At 35.6% G+C, this 21,695-nt stretch overlaps 1 protein-coding gene across 5 annotated transcripts in view; it reads right to left on the reverse strand.

Moving 5' to 3' along the window:
• Positions 1–21,695, reverse strand: part of CDH8 (cadherin 8) — a 394,777-nt gene that overhangs the window by 52,871 nt on the left and 320,211 nt on the right. For all 5 annotated transcript variants that reach the window (XM_008985982.5, XM_035282357.3, XM_078358200.1 and 2 more), the window contains one exon: positions 18,908–19,025. In XM_008985982.5, the coding sequence (XP_008984230.2) occupies positions 18,908–19,025 (118 nt within the window). The remainder of the gene's footprint in view (positions 1–18,907; positions 19,026–21,695) is intronic.

Below are 21,695 nucleotides of genomic sequence, written 5' to 3' on the forward strand. Positions count from 1 at the left end.
TGGATGGAATCATTGGAGCCTGAGAGGGGAAATCATTTCCCAAAGATCGGCTTTGACAGAGACAGAATTACACCCTAGTTCTCCTGCTTTCTTCTCCTTATAGGCTCTGCTGTAAGTCTGTTAGGAAGTAAAATGCCCAATCCATTTTGGTGTGCAGAGATTCTGTTAACTGTCCTGTAAACCCCCCAGATTTAGCCGAGTACTTACATATGTATTGCCATGGCCTGTCTTAAAGATTGGGTAAATGGAAGGAAACCATTTCTGGTTTTATCAGTTTTACTTGGGTCACCTTTCAACTAGTTCATGACCTTGTTTGGGGCAATTCATTTAAGCAATAAGCCCTGGATCAAAGGCCTTGTGAAGACATTGGACAGAACGACCCTGTGGCTGCTGTCCCGCGCACCATAGGATGTTTAGCAGTGTCCCTGGCCTTTAGTCCCTAAATTCCAGTAACTGATCACCCCTTTCACAGATGTGACATTTCCCGGCACTGTCAAATATCTCCTGAACTGCAAAATCACTCCCAGTTAAGAACCCACTGATATGATTTGGGTACTGAAATAACATATGTGATCATCAATCAGTTCTTAGAAATATCTAGAGGAAAACAAACTCACAGTCTAAAACAATACTGCTCTTGTCTTAGAATGCAAAACGAGAATTTGAGTAAAGATGGATTCAGTATTAAGAGTGGTTTTTTAAAAAATTGATCTACAATAACCGAGTTGTGCAGGCATTGAAGTGTTTGTGGATGTTTCAAAATGACCTGCTTTTCATGAACATCAAAGTTTTGATCTATCTGTAGGAAAAAATGGATTGATAGCTGCTATCAAATTTGATAGCAGATCTTGGATATAAAAAAAAGTTTTCCTGCTGTAAAATTTTAGCTGCCTGTCACTTACATTATATTATGTCACATCTCACAATGACATATTGCAATGTAATGCAATGTAAGACACATAATAGACAACTGCAATTCCTAACTTTCTGAACAGGAGAGCCATTCTCTACTGAGAAACTTGCCAAGGGAAGTGAAGAAATCCCTCTGCTGAGGACATTCACAGCAATGATGTTACTGGTCTATCTGCGACTTACTCTTTATTTTCACAATTTAACATGCTTTAAAATGGACATTCCTCCATTTCTTCTGATTGCAATGGGGCTATCAAGTGGCTCCAGTGAAAAGTGAGGATGTAACTCAGACTGACCCATCAGGGGCCTCAGGAGTGCTATTAGGCCAAAGTAACAGTTAGCATGAAATCAATCATACTCTCTCAAAGCAGTCAGAATGGCTATTACTTAAAAAAAAAGTCAAAAAACCGATGCTGGTGATGCTTCAGAGAAAAGGAACACTTATACTCTGTTTGTGGGAATGTAATTAGTTCAAGCACTGTGTAAATAAGTCTGGAGATTTCTCAAGTAAGAACTGCCTTTTGACCCGGCAATTTCATTCCTGGGTATATATCCAAAGGAATAGAAATCATTCTACCATAAAGACACAAGCACGCACTAATCACAGTAACAAATACATGTAATCAAATTAGATGGTCACCAATGATAGTCTAGGTAAAGGAAATATGGTAATATACACCATGAAACACTACACATCCACCAAAAGAAATGAAGTCATGTCCTCTGCAGCAATATGGATGCAGCTGGAGGCCATTATCCTAAATGATTCAACACAGGGACAGGAAACCAAATACTGCATGTTCTCACCTATGAGCAGTAGCTAAACATTGAAGTACAAATGGACACAAAGAAGGAAACAATAGACACTGGGGACTACTGAGGGGAGGAAGACAAAGGGGTGAGGGTTGAAAAACTAACTTTCAGGTACCATGCTCACTACCTGGGTAATGGTTATTCATACATAAAATCTCAGCAACACACAATTTACCCATGTAACAAACCTGCCCATGAATCCCCTGAACCTAAGATAAAAGTTGTAGAAAAATAAAAGATGGATTTACCTCTGGGAAGGTACTGCCTCATGGGCTTAGGGACTTGTCATTGAGATGATGGATTTCTGAAAATAAGACAAGGGAGCCCTCACTAGGATTATTATCTTGTCAATGGGCATGTGGGTTGGTTTCCAGTGTTCACTCTCCAAGGCCAGCATCTTGTACAGGAAACACTCACACAACTGTACATAGCAGGTTTTAGAACATGCCACCCTTATGTAAACAGAGAATGGCTCAGTTGAGTCACATGTTCACCACCTATGCCAAACTTGGACCCTTACCCAGGAATTGATATGACACCTGGGATAGAGGATATCTCTTGTCCACAAACACCAAGCTATGAGATGCACTCAAGCCTACTCTTGTGGGGAGTTTTTCTTCCTCCCCTTCTTCTCCTTCTCCTTCCTCTCCTTATTCTTCATCCTCCTCTTCTTCTTCCTCTCCTTCTCCTCCTTCTCCTTCTTCTCCTTCTTCTTCTTTTCTTCTTCTTCTTCTTTTTGACAGTCTTGCCCTGTTGCCTAGGATGGAATACAGTGGGATGATCTCAGCTCACTGCAACTTCTGTCTCCCCAGATCAAGCAATTCTCATATCTCATATCTCAGCCTCCTGAGTAGCTGGGATTATAGGCCTATGCCACCACACACAGCTAAGTTTTGTATATATATGAGAGACAGGGTTTAACCATCTTGGACAGGTGGGTCTTGAACTCCTGGCCTCAAGTGGTCTGCCCACTTGGCATCCCAAAGTGCTGGGATTACAGGCATGAGTCATCATGCCCAGCCACTTTTGGGGAGTTTTTTGTTTTCACTCTATGGAGAGAATGTGCAGGGCCAATAAACCAGCACTGACAAAATTAGAGGAATAGGAAAAACAGAAAACAGCCAAACGATAAACAACCAAACAAACTACAGGCTCACACAACATGTTTGAGGCACCTGGATCTGATTATTAGAAACGGCGTTTAGGCTGGGCGCGGTGGCTCACGCCTGTAATCCCAACACTTTGGGAGGCCAAGGTGGGCAGATCACGAAGTCAAGAAATCGAGACCATCTGGCCAACATGGTGAAATCCGTCTCTACTATAAATACAAAAATTAGCTGGGCATGGTGGCGTGTGCCTGTAGTCCCAGCTACTCGGGAGGCTGAGGCGGGAGAATTGCCTGAACCCAGGAGGCGGAGGTTGCAGTGAGCCGAGATTGTGCCACTGCACTCCAGCCTGGCGCCTGGCGTCAGAATAAGACTCTGTCTCCCCCGCCAAAAAAAAAAAAAAAGGCATTTAAAGAAGTTCACTTCTTTATAATTTGGATCCTTTTCCCTTTACAGCGCAGATAGCATGAGTGCGGTTTTCTAATACTTGTAAGATGTATTTGTAAATGCATTTACTTTCTCCATTTAGTTTTCTCCATCTAAGGAAAAGTTCTTTTGTGCAAAGTTACGTGAAATGGATTCACTCATTTAACAGTCTCTCACATTCTTTAATTACAGACACCATTTATTGATCTTTCCTTTGAGCCCATGTATAGTTATTTGTGCTTTTTTGTCCTCATAATCCTATAAGTTGTGCCTGGATGAATCAATTTTAAGAGAAGAGTGAGGTTGAGAGAGGCAATAACTTATGAAAGATTAGCTAACGAGTGATAGAACGCACGGACAGAAACCAATCTGTGGGAAATGGTTTCCTCGTCTTGTGTGCTTGTCTCTGTCACTACTCACTTTCATCATTGTTGTCTCCGAGAGTCTTTTATGTTTTAGAAGCATAATAAAGACAAGAATTGTGTGGGATCACGGATAATAGAATCAAAGCTGTGACAGCCCATGCCAACCCTGGTTCCTCCAATTTTTCTCTGCATTCTCTTTTTTCCCCCCAGGCGTCTAAGAAAACAAACAAATGTATTTTCTGTATATAAAGAAGCTCAGACCCAACGCAATATGAATGTCCTTGCTTCTGTAAGTCCAACATCTAATGAACCTAAAATACTGGAGCTGGCAGGGACCCAGGAATTAACGAGTAAATTGTAAACTCTTATCCGCTTAGTCTCCACGACCAGGTTTGGCCTTGGTTTCCAGAGTTACAGTGGATCTCCTCCAAGGACTTATGACTTCTCTGATATCTTTCTTTGCTCCTTTCGTCTTTGCTTTTTTTTTTTTTTTTTTTTTTTTTTGAGACAGAGTTTCGCTCTTGTTACCCAGGCTGGAGTGCAATGGCGCATTCTCGTTTCGATCTCTTGACCTCGTGATCCACCCGCCTCGGCCTCCCAAAGTGCTGGGATTACAGGCGTGAGCCACCGCGCCCGGCCCTATCTTTGCTCTTCTAAGAAGCGATACATAGCCCATGTAACAAAAGCGCCTTAGTTGGGTGATGCTCTCTTTTTTTTTTTTTTTTTTTTTTTTTTTCTTTTTTGAGGCGGAGTGCCGCTCTTGTTACCCAGGCTGGAGTGCAATGGTGCAATCTCGGCTCACCGCAACCTCCGCCTCCTGGGTTCAAGCAATTCTCCTGCCTCAGCCTCCTGGGGTGGTGCTCTTAAGGAGAGTTGCAGCGGGAATATTTATGTCCCAAAAGGTAAAAAGTTCCTTTGCTGTTGGGAAATTCCTGCTGCCATGTCATCATTTATTTGAACCTCAGATTGGTTTTATATAGCTAGTGTAACCCCTTAAACTCCATTCCGATTTGGTGCCAGCTTCCTTTCATGAAGCCCCACCAACTTTGCCATTCGGTAAACCTGAATTACGGTACTAACGTCACTGCTACTTTCCACCTGTTCTCTACCATTTGCTCATTCTCATCACTCTTCTGAGAAGAAAGGACCCTAGTAAGAGAAGTTCTTTGGTGTTAAAATTCCATGTTTTAGTCTCAAAAACAGGATCTAGAGTATATCCTGATAAGGCATTTCCAGGAGAATCTTGCACAGTCAAAAGTTGGATTTTAAATTCTTACTTTACAATTTCAACAGTTGAAATTGTGCTTTTTAGAGGATAAATAAACAAGTAATTCCTTGTTAATGGTATTTCATTTACTTTTGAAGGCACTGCATTAAGAAATTAAGCAAGTGAGTACTATAATATAAATGATGGCTGCCTTTGGAAATGTGCTTCCTTATAGTTTTTTGCTGTGTGTCTACACTTTAACTTCAGTGGAGTTTTGATCTCCATAATGTAATCTTTTCACCCAACATTATTTTATTTTATTTTATTTTATTGAGACAGGGTCTTGCTCTGCCACCCAGGCTGGAGTGCAGTGGCACGATCTCTCCTCACTAAAACCACTGCCTCCTGGGTTTAAGCTATTTTCTTGCCTCTGCCTCCCAAGTAGGTGGGATTACAGGCACCCACCACCATACCTGGTTAATTTTTATATTTTTAGTAGAGACAAGGTTTTGCCATGTTGGCCAGGCTGATCCTGAACTTCTGACTGCAGGTGATCCACCCTCCTTGGCATCCCAAATTGTGGGATTAACGATGTGAGCCACTGCACCCGGCCCACCCAGCATTATTCTTGTACTGAAGTTCTTGTTTTTGTTCTCCCTTTCTTTTCATAAGCCACTGTGCCTTGTTAATCAAAAGATTACATTTCTTTGACTCAAAGATACATATTTTTATGTTGTAATGTCCTTGAAATCAGAGTGTCTTAAAGTTTTATTGTATTTAATTGTCAGTTTTTCTTTCTTATTTGGACGTAAATTGACGTCTCATTAACAATACCTTATATTTGATGACATTAAAGTATTAAAGTGTGAGATTAATTCCATATTTTGCTATTGTGAATAGTGCTGCGATAAACATGAGAGTACAGGTGTCTCTTTGGCATACAGATTTCCTTTCCTTCGGATATATACCCAGTAGCAGGATTGCTGGATCATATATTAGTTCTATTTTTAGTTTTTTAAGGAAACTCACTACTGCCTACCCTAGTGGCTGTATTAATTTCCATTCCCAATAACAGTATATAAGAGTTCTCACTTATATATGGAAGCTAAAAAAAGCTGATCTCATGGAAGTAGAACCTGAACAGAAGTTACTGGAATGGGGGGTAGATGGTGGAGTGGGTTGCCAAAGGCTCTTTAATAGATACATAAATACAGCTAGATAAATAAGTTGTACAGTTCTATTACACTAGAGGGTGGCTATAATAAACAATATTTTGTTGTATATTTTCAAATAGCTAGAAGAGCAGTTTTGAATGTCCTCAACACAAATAAATAATAAACCTTTGAAGTGATGGATGTGCTAATTACCCTGATTTGATCATTGCACGGTGTATACACATATCAATAATATTAGATTGTACTCCATAAATAGGTACAGTTAATATGACAGTTAAAAATAATAATAAAATAGTAAATAAAATAAGAAAGAATGAGATTGGAGCTTGGGCTTTGGATCAGAAAAGACAAAGACAATGTGTTGGCCTGTTTGTGGTTTCAGGTCACGCCCAGTCACAAATAGGCCACTAGGCTACCTTGATGTACAGTTCTGATGTCCCAGCTCCCTCCCAAAAAGTTCCTACTTTGTTTTCTATGAACATAAAATCACTAGAGATATTCAGGGAAAGATAGACTGGACTAGGTGATGGCTCCTGTATTTCTGTATACCTAGCTTTAAGTCATTTAAATTTCATATCATATCATTAAAAAGTATATAAATATTGCTAATGTGGAATCATGGTTCTACAAAATTCTAATTTCCAGAAAATAGTAAATATTTCCAAATGTTTCCTTTTCTTTCCATTTAATGCATTTGAGATGCTTTTTATTTTAAAAGTTTAATAATGCATCATCTGTGTTCTTTTTGTCTTAATACATTGTGTACATTTGAGTGATTACATGTGATCATTAAAATAGGATAATGTAGAATAAACAAAATGTGAATAATGAGGATTAAATGGTAGTTTTGAAAATTTCCAGCATGATTCACTAGATAACTTTGTCCAATTTATTTCAATGAGTCTTAGTCATTTAGAAGACCATGAGCAAAAGGATATCCACACAGAATTTGTTACTTAACTTTTATGGTTGATGTGCAAGTTTTTCACCAAAGAGTCACTGCAGGCTTTCTAACTTTCCAGCAGGCAGATTTTCTTTATTTCAATACCAGGTTACTGTGGATGCACCATTGTTGTCATTGCGAGTGTTTTTAATTCTAGATATTTCAATGTTTTGACTAATTGACAGTTCTTCCAGGCTTTGGTAATATGTTGACTGTCAGTCTTAATGTTTATGCTTTTCATATTTATGTCTTCTATTTCTATATCCTTTTTTATGTTTTTCTATACCTTCATTAAATTTAGAATGAAAAGTTGTGTGAGGTTGAGTCAGAACTATACAGGAAATGTTGTCTTTCTAAGCATTAAAAATATGTCATACTTTATTTCTTAATGACTCAATGTCATTGTAATGACTTGCAAAGACTGTTGTGAAGGTCAGATACATAAAGTCAAAAATAATGCTTGACATATAGTTGTTGCTCCCTAAGTAGTCAGTACAATTATCATTTTGTGATCCAGACCTGTAATACCAGAAATAGAACATTCTGATTGTTTTCATCTTTCTGTTGTAATGCTACTCCGTTTTACACCAATTAATATTATGAGAATCTTCTCTAATGCTTAGCTGATGTTTTTGACCTTCCATAGTTTGCAGAAGGGAAGCACAGCCTGTGAAAATTATAAAATAAAATGTGAACAGTCTTACCAAACAAATGTTTTAGGAATAAACGGCAAGGATTTAAGGGACAGTATGTGCTACTGTGGAAAATTCAGCTTTAGCAGCTTGGTGGTCGTGATCTTTGCCCGGCAAATCAGTTACTATATCTGAACTTCAATTTCCTCATCTGGAAAATGGAAATAGTAATAGTCATCCTGAATATTCATATGTAGAGATAAATGGATAGATAGAATAATGTAAGTTGTCTGAAATAAATAGGTGCCTAATAAATTTTAGATGTTATTTCTTGCAATTTGATATGTAATCAATATTGAGTATTAGAGAATAAATTTGTCTTAAAATAGTTACAAAACTCCAAAATAAAATCATAGATATGTAAACATAGTTTAAAAATCTTAAGAAATAAAAAATAACTTTCCTAATTTATTGTTGTTGTTGTTGTTTGAAACGGATTTTCACTCTTGTTACCCAGGCTGGAGTGCAATGGCACGAACTTGGCTCACTGCAACTTCTGCCTCTTGGGTTCAAGCAATTCTCCTGCCTCAGCCTCCTGAGTAGCTGGGACTACAGGCACGCGCCACCATGCCCGGCTAATTTTTGTATATTTTAGTAGAGACGGGGGTTTCCCCTTGTTGACCAGGATGGTCTCGATCTCTTGACCTCATGATCCACCCGCCTCGACTTCCCAAAGTGCTGGGATTATAGGTGTGAGCCACCGCACCCGGCCTAACTTTCCTAATTTATATCCATATTTCATATTTCTCCAAAAACTTATTTTATAAGAAATGATATACCTATGAAATGTAATAGTAGCTAGATCATTCTTTGGGGAAATTATAGAATACATACTTATTTTAGGAAGACAGAAATGTTATAATAGCATTAATACAGGGAGGTAGTATTTTCTTCTCCTTTCTGCCCTATCTACTCAAAATGTGAACTTCTTATAATTACCTGCACACATTTCAGTTTTCTTCCTTTGAAAAAAAAATAGGGAATTTTAGATAATTGTCTCTTACCCATTCTAAAACTTTCTTTGTAGAACTTTGGGTTACAAGCATTTAAAACAAAGGCAAGTTTCACATTGACTCACAATATGTGTTTCAAAACATGGCCAAAGTTATTTTTTATTTCTTAAAATTTTTAAACTATGCACTGACAAAGTTTTCATGCATATTATTGATATGTATTATATGTACAGACATTAACACACTTTCTAGTCCCATTATTAAACTGTGTTTGTGTGTGTAAAAGACTCAAATCAACACCAAGAATGGATGTAGGCACATTAAAACACCAAAAACCATCTTATTAATTTTCTTTTGGAGAATCAAGAAAGGTCTTATGACCATAGGTCCTATGCATTTACAGAAAATATTTCATGGAACTTGTCTTTTAAAAACTTTTTTGGCCAATCCCTATTTCGCTTTTAAGTAAACTATATTCTTATATATCCCTTAACTGTGGCACACACATAGCCGTGTTCTCATGTCTGCAAAAGTTTAAAAGCTTTCTCATTTTGAAAGACCTCTCTGATAAATCAAAATGGAATAAAATACCTAATTTTACAAAATGGTTTTATTTCCTTGTTTCCAGCCTTAAATGAAATATATTCCCAAATTCTGAACTATTGGGACCATTTGTCATATGTTTATTATCTTATTTTATGAGAATAATTTAAATCTTTAATTTGTTAAGAATTCTGCCCAAAGATACTGAGAAAGAAAAGCTCCCATGTTTTAGAAGCATGTCTTTTAATAATACTATCCAATATTTTGAGTATGGAAGAGATTTTATACAGTAATTTCTATGGTAAAGATCACTTCCATGATTTTTAAAAGTTAAAAAAAAAGAGAATGTCCATAATGCACCACATAAATTACAGTTACTTCCCTTGGCATTTATCCCACATTCTTTCTTTATTCATCATGGCGTTTTTATTTCAACTTTTTCAGACACTTAGAGTCTGATACAGAAAGTTAAAAGCTTTGTCCAAAGTCACTTCTTTATTAATTGGTGGACCTGGGATTGTCTGATTTTCAAGTTTGTAATATTTCTTCTAGTACCACGTTTTTGAACACTCAGTATGTTGGAATAGATGAGTCTTTAGCTCCCCAGCATGAACCCATTCATTCTGTAAGAGACTAAACTGAATTCCAGGGAGAAGTAAATCACAGTGTGACCCTGACGGAACTAGCCTGGCCAAGCAAAAGAATGAAATTCAGAGAAAGATAATTGTACTCAGCATACCAGTACAGTATCACCTTGTTTTCAGACCACCCTAAGATAAACAGCCTCAAAAGGCTGAGAATAATATACTTGAGCAATAAAGGAAGGAAATTCTGGTAGGCAATCTGCTAGAATGAAAGCAAATACAATGAGTAACCCAAAAAGGTCCAAGCACAGCAATTACTGTCCTCCTCAACAAAGTGCATCAGCACATTTATCTTGGTGGTACATTAGTGAACAGATAGAATAGACAACATATGGAAAATGAACCCAATGTCATGGCCAGAAATCAGAATAATACCATTCTCTAGTTTCCAGGAGGCCTCAGTAAGTACTGCACACTGAAAGTGAGCTAAACCCTCTATTAAATGACAGGTATCTGAAACAACCATGCATAGAAGCTGGTGAAGGCTTGAACTACACGTAATTCAACTTGTATGAAGACTATAATGGTTTCTAATAAGCCTGCAAAATGGAATCATCAGCCCTAGTTCACTGGCAGTACTTTATCACAAATTACAGTGATGTCTATGGATCACTGTACATTTGGAAAGGGCTCAATAACATTCTTTGACCCTTCTAGTATAAACACATTGAATAGTATATTTCAGCACACCTCATCTGAGCTCAGGCATAATGAGGACACCAATATGAAACTCAGAGGGAGGATTAGCTGTCCGTTATTAAAGATATACATCACCATTCGGACCAGCCAAATGCTTCCTAAAGATAGAATGGGAATGATGGAATCCATGGAGATCATATACTTCTTTATGAAGGGCCAGGTTCACAAAATTGGGTTAAAGAGGAAACTTTGTTTATGAAAGTATAGAAGTTAGAATACGTGATCGTCCCCATAAAATCATAGTATTGTTCAGACTAGCCTGTAAATTTTTCCACTCTATCACAACACTTCATTGTAAATTATAGTTTCCTCTCTAAGATTTCAAACTGTTGTCCGACTGAGTCCTGAAAAAACAAAAATATACTGTACAGAAGGGAAAAAACCTGTGTCTATTTAATTCACTCCTTTATTTCCAATTCTAACTCTTAAGGGTGTGTCTGGCACACGATAGACACTAAATAAATATGTATTGAATAAATGAATGAGGGAAAAATGATACTATCCATTATTAATAACCTCAGAAGACAGTAGGGAAAACATTCCTTGATTCATATGTCTGCCTTAGCAGTTACCACACTGTCCTACAGAGAAAAGCAAAGAGGAAAAGCTTTAGAGCAACTGTTAACCACTCACTTGCTCTGCTCATAGATAAGGGGAACCATTACCTGAGTTATTATGAATGATTGAAAATGGGCTAGATAGAAAAGGGGAAAATAGAGGATGTGAATTTCAGACAAGGGGAAAGGAGAGGGAATTTAAAAAGCATAACTGGCTTGGCATGTTCAAGTCAAAGCATGTACAAGGGGCAGAGAAGATGGAAGAGAATCATGGAAAATAGGAAGACAGGCATTCAATCTCATTGCCTGGTGGGTTTTTTTGTTTTGTTTTGTTTTTGTTTGTTTTTCTTTTTAAGCACCTTTGAAGTACTATATTTAGCATACAAGACTTTCATAAGGTATGTATTTACTAAGACAGTCCTGGCTTAAACATTTTGCCATTCTGTCACTCTCAAATATTCCATTCGTCACTATGTAAAGAACTGTATGCTCTCTGGAGCCAAAATTAAAAGAACAATTTTTAGATGTATTCTCTGTTTTTATTCTTTGATTAGGTTGCTGCAATGATGATTATGTTCAAAGAACTAGTTAAGTTACCCAAATACTTCCCTTTCTCATTCCTCCTTTTCCTGTGCTTTACTCTTGGGCAATGTCTGTAGACATGTTCAATCATTGGCCCATGAATTAAGGGGTAATGGAAGAGCATATCATTAATCATCTCCCAAATACCTTATGTAGGTTTCTTATTAATATTTTTATTTGTTGAACTGGGTGGACAAATGAGATTCAAGAGGCTCATAACATTGTAATAGACAGGAAGAGGAAAAGGAAACTAATATTTATTATCACCGACTTGTCAGTCAATAAATTGTGTACAATACCATTTAATTTTTTACTTAAATTAATGTTTTATTATTCAAAGCAACATTGGATAAATATTATTATACAGACAAAAGTTCAAGATTATTCAGTTACCTCGCAGGTTCTCATAGATCATAATCAGAAGAGTTAAACCTAAATATTCCTAACTATGAAGCTTGTGCTGTTATATATTCCATAGTGTCTCTCCTTTAGTTTCCATAGTTTTACTCTAGTTCATCCCAAGAAAATTATTTTCATGTTTATATATGCAAAGTGCCTAATTTATTGTTGCAAAGTTATCTTTCTGCCTTCTCTATCTACTTCTTTAATAAACTAAGGGATCTGAAGCACTTGGTAGGTGTTATTCAAGTCATATCAGCAGATGGAATGTCCCCTATGCCCAATGTTGCATCTATAAAGTGCTAAAATTAATGCAAAATGCAAACTTCTGTGCTGTAATGAGGTGAAATAATTGTCAACTACATTTAATAGCTTTTTTCAAAAAAAAAAAAAAGAATTTGCATAGACTGACAGATCATTTTGTTTCCACACTCAGTTTTAATATTTGGTTGTGCTTTCCAAAGGACAGTTATGTTTCTTTAATATCCACAAAATCCCAAGACCTACTTGTATGCTTGTAAATAGAAGATAAATCAATGAATAACATTATTATTTAATGAAACAAACAACAAAGTTGTATGGCCAAGACTGTCTAATAAAAAAAAAACATTTTTCTAAGTAATTCTTTATAATCTTCATTTATTGTTTTATATGAGGATTTGGGGCAAAAATCTCAGAAAGCAAAGTACTCAAAGAAAGATCCTATGCATGAAGGCATCTTTAAGATAACTAAGTAACTAAGCATGAACCAATTAATTTTTGTCAGAAAATTAATCAGAAAGCTCTGTAAAGACTGGAAATGTTTGCTAGCAGAGTGACAGAAAAGGTCTGATGCAATTTACAATGTTGAATAGCATTGTGAGAACCACACCTATAAATCTATGAAATCTGTGTTATGTATCTGAATTATTTCCTAGTGGTCAGTAATCTCACAACTAAATTGTCTCCTGTAACATACACTGAAAAACAGATGCCAACAGCAGTGCTATGTCTGACGAGAGTAATAATTTTAGGATTTTCAACATGTATAAAGAAAATTGTTCACTTCTGTAGGTACTCTTGTATTACTATTTTAAAAAGAAAATGACAACTACAAAATAACAAGACTTTTACAAAAACGACATAAGAACAGAAAATCTCTGTCTTCTGACACTAACTGTACAGTCATATGCAACTTAGAAACTGGAAGTACAGATCTGTTATCTATTCTTCTTAGCTCACACATCACATCACCCTTAATTGCAGTTTAGGTGACAAAATGAAACATAAATGTCTTTTTTACCAGCAGCACATTGATGGAAGCATAAACAGTAAATCATAAATTACTGAATCAGAAGCCTTTTTGGATCATATATACATAGTGCTATGTTTCGTATCTACGATCTGTTGCACCTCCTGTTTCATGCAAACTGAGCACCACCTTTGATAATTCAACATTGAAAAAAAGTCCCATGCTTCATATAGGTAACAGTATGGAAAACGCTACAAGTCAACGTTTGGTGCTGTGTGTTGTTCTGTGGAAAAGATCACTACATCAGCAGGACAGAGAGTATCATCATACTAAAAACACATTAAGATATTCACTATCATACTTATGCAAGCACACAGTTTTTGCTTGTTGTTTGGGGATGCTTGCCTGGAAACCCCAATAATAATGGGTCTGCTGTAGAGTGGGTATGGATGTTTTTATAACGACCACTTGAGGAGAGAGATGTTTCTTTGAGGAAATACTTCTGTCAGCTCCAAGCAGCCTATTGTAATAGCAGAACGTAGGGAAAACCCAGGTGGCCACAATAAGGGTAATTGGCTTAGCTAGCTGGCCCTCCTTGCTATATAGATCAGCAGGTAGGTCCTTCAAGTACAAATGCAGCCTGGATAGGTATACCTGGCTTAAGGTAGAGGACAGAATGACTCTGTCTGCCTTGAAACCTCCATCCTACATACAGAAAAAGTATTCCTGAAAATTCAGCTAGAGAGAAGAGGGAGGACAGAGCACCAGCTCTGGCTGGCATAGGAATCAGGAAAATCCACTTCCACTTTCAGGCAGCAAATTTTGGTTTTGTGACAAGGGCAGTTTGAGATAGGCTGACGGTAGTCAAAAATGCAAAGGAAGCCTGTCTGTAATTTTCCAGCTATGTAAATGGTTTCCATGGAGTATGCGTGTTTGCAGGGAGGGATGGGAGTTTGGAGGCAATTTAGAACAATTTTGTATGCTAGAATTGAAAGTGATCTCAACAATTGGAAGCTACCATTGTGTGGAGAAACCTGAGTTTCATTTTGGCAATGGAGACATAGAAAGGTTAAAAAAAAAAAAAAAGTCATATTCAAAACCAGATCCAGGAATCCTGCAGCTATTTCTGCGGTAGAGAAATACTTTCACAGTTATTCGTCCTCCACTTCCTCCTTTTTATTTGTCTTTCTATTTTAATACCCTTTAGAATGCAACGCATTGCAGTTACTGCGTAAGCAAAATTTTTGCAATGCATTCTAGTAAGGATCAGTGTTTTTCCAACTATTGATGAAGCCATGTTCAAAATTACTGCACAAGGTTTATAATTCTGAAGATTTAAAGCTTCAAAGAAACCTGGCTGAGTAAGATAAGCCAGAGGAGATATAACATAGTATGAGAAAGAATTAAGGAATTCATAAAAAGGGACCTCATCCCACTTATTGTTGAGCGTTTTCCTATGTGCCAGGCATTGTGTCAATTGCTAAGTCATAGCTCATACATATCCATCACAGCACAAATATGAAGCAAGTATTTTATCCTGGTGTTCCAGATGAGAAAACCGAGGCTTAAAACAACTTCCCTAATGTAAGAGTATTCTTGCAAGGGATACTTCCAGGATACAAAAACAAATAAATTGTATACCATTTGAAGTAGGCCAATTAGTTGAGACAGAAATCCATCAGGCAATGCGTAAGTAATTCTTTACACAGGTAACTATGTTATACAACATAGTTAACAATGGCTAACACAAGGTATGTTTATTCCAAAGTAATGGTTAGCATCTACATTATTCAAATTAATTATCAAAAGTATGTGTTTAAAGTAAGGTTCTTATCAATACTATTTAAGTCGATGAGGGATATTAAGAAGGAAAAATAAATTGTTATCATCAGATACTATGGTTCTCCTGCTGGGTGTTTAAACATAACCAAGCTATAACTAAGTCCAAGCCCACTGTCTGTTTCTCTTCTTACCGTAGACTCTCCTTAGAGAGCAGAGATTTACATTTTCTCTCATTTCTCTACACACATGATTTAAGCATTTCAGTATAAACCGTGAAAGCTCCCATGTCACCAAAAGGTGCTCTGGCTATTTGAATCACATTTTTTACCTGCAGTATTCAGGCTGAAGAAGAGTAATTTTTTGCAGACCTCAAATTTCCTGCAAACAAGATATTTTAGTATCTCTAAAAGGTCCCTTTTTTTCTTCTCTGTCTTGTGATATGTAATTGTTACGTGTTTTCCATTTCTATGGTGGAAATGGAAGCCAATATTGAAATGTCGTCAACAAAACTCTCTGCTTATAAATTCAGCCAATTGGAAGATGAAGAAACCATTATCCGTATTGTATTCAAGAATCTTTGACTTTTTGGTGTGTACGTGTGGTATAAATAGTTTACTGTATTTTTGACCTTTACTTCTCTACCTTTATTTATATTGAAGTTTGCTTTTCTATTCTGGCAGAAATATGATTCTCATATATTTAGGAGAATAATTTTTGAAATACTTCAACTGTGTAGAAAACAAGAGAGAGCTAATTTCTATCTCATTTTGTCTTTTATTGTGAATAAATTGATAGAAATTGCGTAATGACCAATCTATATAAGAGAGGAGAAAAATAAAAATAATTTGGAATTGAAATATATGGTGGCAAGTTCCTTAGAAAATGCCAAATAACAAAATCATCTCCCTTACAGATCAAATTAAAGAGGAGACAAACTTGTTCATTAACCATAGGTTTGATTATATTATCTCTCTCAACATTTTAACATATTACCGGTAGGCTGGAACTTGTAACTCATGTTTCTCAGTGAGGAAGCATCAGACACTGACCATTTTAAAATTCATCTTAAGAAGGAAAATAAAAACTATAAATATGGCTAAACCATTTGATTCTATCTCTCTGTGTTTCCAACATAGAATATGCCATAGTTTTAAAGTAAATCATATTGAGTTTTTTTATTTTTTTTTTGGTAGTTTTTATGTTTCTGTCATTATTAACAATGAATTCTCAACAGGCACACAAGATATCTATTTATCTATCATGTATCTATCTACATATATATATACATACATATTAAGACAATATCATTTTTTTTCTGTTTTTACAGTACATATTTGGATGCCAAGTAAGTAGTGGTCTATGAAGCAAAACTCATGAATTTCTGATCTAGGAAGAGGAACATAAGAGTATGAACTTTATATATCTATTTCAAACCTGTGGTTTCATGATTTATTTTGTGAAAGAAATGTTGAATATTTGAATCCTAAATCCAAAATCATAGTGAACATAAGTCCTACTTTCCATAAGACAGTCCTGGTTTACGGTGTTTTTCAGACATAAATATAAGTAACGACCCCTCTCACTTTAAAACACGTGTCAGTAGAAACAGTAAATTACATAGTCACTCTTTGTATAATAAATAAACACAATCTAAAATAAATAATCATGATGTATGGAGTGCTCCTTCTGTTTCAGGTCATTTTTCAATAATAACTGACATCTTTTTAAAACTAATTACAAAAGAAAATAATGTGAAAAACCTGTAAGATTGATCATAATTTTAATTATTTTCCTGTTTCTAGATAAAGCAGATAATTAACATGACATTAAATATTCTGTTACAGGTTTTATTGCAATGTGGAATGAAGCAGAATAAAGTATTCTAAGTGTTTAAACTTTCATTTTCTACTAATTTCAAAAATTTGAGAAAACACATAAAATACATTCGTTGTAGAATTAATTCTCATCTTTAAAAATATTAGGGCATATTAAATATGGGTCAAAACTAGACTTTCCCTGGTATTCAGTAATATCTTCCCATTCACCCAATACATTATGTGATGCCTTCCAGGGTCACACTTACAACAAGTGTATGTTGAAATTACAAAATCTACAGGAAACACGAAGGATCTCTGAATATTTGGAATAGGAAATAACTTCTTCATGGAGAATTTTAAGAGCTGGGCATTTTATATGCAAAAATAATGACTGATACTTACTAGTTCATACTCAGAATAAACATAGACCACACTTATGCACAGACTTCCAGCTCAGTTTGGGGTTTCTAGAGAGGCTTTGTGTTAGAAATATTCACATGATTTCCATTAAAAAATATTGATGGTGTTAATAAGGAAACAAAAACAATGTACTTGGATTTCTAATCAGAGTGGCTAAAAAATGAATAGTCCATTATTGAGGAGAAGAAAAAAGTTTTGTCTCCTTAGTGTTTATAATAGTGGAAGTCAGCTGAATAGGTAATATGCATATAATGACTGTCATTTCCTTTTTGTGATTCATCCAAATTTATCAAAGCATCCCCAAGAATATATAACATTTTATTAAAAGGCAAGACCATAATATATTTAGCATGAGCCATAAAACTGTTATTTTATTTCATAAAGGAAATTTTGTCAATATTCACTACCTCTTTAAAACAGATTATCACACATAATACAAACAGATATCATGAATCAAATTTTACCCTTCTGAGTATAGCTTGTATACAAACCATTGAAAGACCTAAACAGATACCTATAGTAAAAGCTAGAAAAAAGCCCGAGATATTGCTTACATTTTGCTAATCATCTTAAAACAGCTACAACTAAGACTTAAATATATTTGAACAAAAAAATCAAGTTAAAAAAAACTTTTTAAATATATAGCAGTGTAGGAAACAAAAATGTCCAAATGAGATAGACTTTAAACAATGATCTATGGCTTTCATATGTAATAAACAATACAGTTAAGGAAAACAGCAATCCAAGGTTGGTCCTTAGAAAATCTAATGAAATGTATTGAATGTGCTCAGTGTGTGAAAAACTTAATGAATCAGTTTATATTAGCTCCAAAATAATACTGATAAGAAATGTCCTTCAAAAAGGATTTTCTGATCTAATTGTTATTGTTGAAGTTGGTACAGGCTTAAAACAAATACCTTTCATGTGTACCCACCAACCAGGCAAAATTAGAAAACCTTTCCCTAAAGACTTGGTAAACATTGAATTAAAACTTAGCAACTGCAAAGTGTAAGCCAATTCCTTCTCTCAGGGTATCTCAGTATCTCAAAATACCTGGATGCTTTCAAGGGGTTACATTTTACTTTTCATTTTTTAAAGTAAGGTGATTGAGGTATTTCCTGGAATAAAATTAACTTTTTTTTTTTTTTGAGACGGAGTTTTGCTCTTGTTACCCAGGCCGTAGTGCAATGGCGCGATCTCGGCTCACCGCAAGCTCCGCCTCCTGGGTTCAGGCAATTCTCCTGCCTCAGCCTCCTGAGTAGCTGGGATTACAGGCACGCGCCACCATGTCCAGCTAATTTTTTGTATTTTTAGTAGAGACGGGGTTTCACCATATTGACCAGGATGGTCTCGATCTCTTGACCTCGTGATCCACCCGCCTCGGCCTCCCAAAGTGCTGGGATTACAGGCTTGAGCCACCTCACCCGGCCGAAATTAACTTTTTACATTAACAGTTTTCTTATCTATTGTTTAAATATTGAAAATAGGAAGTAAGGTAATTATCATGCCATTACACTGATAAGCTGAATTTCAAGTGCTCCTGGGTAAACAAAAATTATTATAATGATATTTTCAGTTATGAAATTGCAACCTGTTTTCCAATTTATATTGTACTCTGTTTCACAAAGCTAATATATTTACCTTCATTTTTCCTGATGGTGAAATTTGGATTGTTGACCATTTCTGGAAGGAGACTGTATAAGAAATAATGTCCGTTTTTGGGATCATCTTTGTCCATGGCGCTAACTGTTTGAATGACCTGAAACATAAAACTTGACGTCAGCATTTCTGATGATTTCAGAGGCTCCTACCATTGGTAAGAGCTTAGCGACATTCTTTTTGTGGTCTGATACTTTGGCTCAAAGACTCTTTTTCATCTCTCTAAATGGTCAGGGATGGTTTGTGCCAAGAACAAGGAGATTCATCACTTTAAAACCTCAGCTTTGATAAGTTGATGAAAATTAAGAGCATTACCTTTGTGTCCATTTGGTGTCTGTGGCTTGAAATAGCAAAGTTAAGTTTATTTGAAATATCCACTGGGCAATTACAGGTTTCTTTCCAATTTGAGTATTTACGGGCATCTAGAATGAGATTTGGAATTGTTACAGTGATAGCAGTGTGGCTCTTGGGAGGATCTTTGAGGTAAATGACTTAAATCTTGAATCCTCACAACTCTTTTATGCGTCAGGTTATAAATGTTTGCCAAAAATGTTCCTCAGCACAAACATCACTGCAACAAATCTTTCTGATGAGTTGCTTCTGTTCTCCTCTCAATAATGAATACTGATTTTAAAAGCTAGTGGATAACACACGCAAACCATGCTTTGGAGTGTATCCAGAGATGAATAAATTATAGGGATTAGAATTACCACCGTGCAGAGAACGGTTTGGATAGTTAGAGATACTTGGAATTGGTGCCTATTGAATGTGTTTGTTTCATTTGCAAAGCTACACTAACTTAATGCTAAAGTTATTTCTTGGGATGTCAGATATTAATAATTTGTATTTATGATTCTGTGTTATTGCTACTTCAACGTGACAAGTTGGACAAGACCTAATGTAGTAAAAATTTGAATGTACAATCCTATTGTGATAACAGATTTATCACAAAAAGTAGTCAACAATGAAATACTTTCAGGTTTATGATATTTTGAGGATATAATGATGCCAAAAATATTGTTTCTGTTTGAACAATTATGTCTCATTGAAGTTTAAAATTTTATTAAAGAGAAATAAATCGATTACTTCATTTTAAGAAGGGATCATTTTTGCTTTCTAACTTATCACTCAAGTGTAAAAACCACAGTTTCATAACTTTTAGCAGCTATAGGGCTTTGCTTTATATCAAGTACGTGTTATATGATAAGCAATTCCTTAAATTTGCTTGAGGCAAAAATAAAATACTTTTTTTTCAGTTTCTAGGTATCCATTTTCAAAATGGAACATTGCTTTGTGTTTGATTTTTATTAAGGACTTTGTTGTCTAGTTATAATGTATTCTAACTAGTTAAAGTTGAACTTAGCTTGAGTGACAAAACAGTAAAATATTGTAAAATATAGGTCATGGTTAAGACAGTGAGATAGTCATCAAGAGAAAGAACTCTGTAGTTAAGTTTCCCAGATAAAATTACAGGTCTATTTGTGACTCATTGTGTGACACTGAAGAAGTTCCTTTAGTCTCTGAAACTTCATTTTCCTGTATTCCAGAAATACAAATGCAAAGAATATTTTTATAGGTTTCTTTTGATTATGGATTTAAATTCATATAAATCTTTTGACAGTATCTGATATCTGGTAAGTTTTCAATAAAATGTTAGTTGTCATCATCATTATTATTGTATTTACTAGGGTCATTGCTATTTATTGATGACATGGCACTTTGATAAATACTTACATACTTGTAACAACTGTCACTTAATGACCCAACATGATCAGATTAAAGGAGAATGCAATTACATTTACTGTACCTAAACACATAGCACATTTGTCTTGACATTTAAGTGTAAAGAGAGGCCCTAGGGTAGTAGTTTCATAAAAATCAACATGAATTAAAGTACAAGGGTACTAGATTTGAAACACGAATAACTCCTTTGGACTGCCTGCATGTAAAAATATTTAACAGAAAAGTATGAGTTGACCACTTCATCTCATAACAGCTGTGCTGGATTTTCATGTTAAAAAGTCAAGGGAATGACTATCTTTGACAGAGCCTTCTTTCAGGTAATTATAAAGAAGAGAGAAAGAAACATTTCTTGTGAGCAGATGTAGCAGCTTCTTCTCTGTGTACTCAGCTTTGTCTCTATAGGCCTTCTACACCAGGTGCAACCATGAAGATGTAACTCCTGAAGTGTGTGAGTGCATGTGAAGAATAAGAGCAAATGAAGAGATGTCTTGGTTTTCTCAAGTAGAGATCAGTCACAGTTAAATGCATTTCCACAGTACACTTAGCAGATAAAGCTCCCATAATTGATACCATTCATACTATTTTCAAGTAATCTATGCAAAAATGGCTCATACCTGCTGTTGCATCTATAGGAGAATCATTTGATTAGCTAAGCTACCATGACCAAAACAAAAGATGCAATAATATAGCTTACCTGTAGCAAATAAGCATAACTACCAGCCATATAACATTTCAGAAGTTTGGTCTAAACATCACATCAGAAATTAATATATTTTTCCACCATTTTTTTTAGCCCAGAACTAATTAGATAAGCAATTTATTGAGCCACACTCTAGAACTACTGATTGAAAAAATTCCAGATTAGAACTCAGTAATCTGTATTTCAAATAGCGTTCTGGGTGATTCTGGTGTACACACAAGTATGAGAACCACTTTTTTGAGACATGGAAAAATTCATATTCACAGTTTTCTTTTCGTCATTCATTAAGATAGTTTATATTGTCAAGCTCAGTGCTTGACAATATGT

The sequence above is a fragment of the Callithrix jacchus genome, chromosome 20 (assembly GCF_049354715.1).
Source record: "Callithrix jacchus isolate 240 chromosome 20, calJac240_pri, whole genome shotgun sequence".
In the NCBI taxonomy this organism is placed as follows: domain Eukaryota; kingdom Metazoa; phylum Chordata; class Mammalia; order Primates; family Cebidae; genus Callithrix; species Callithrix jacchus.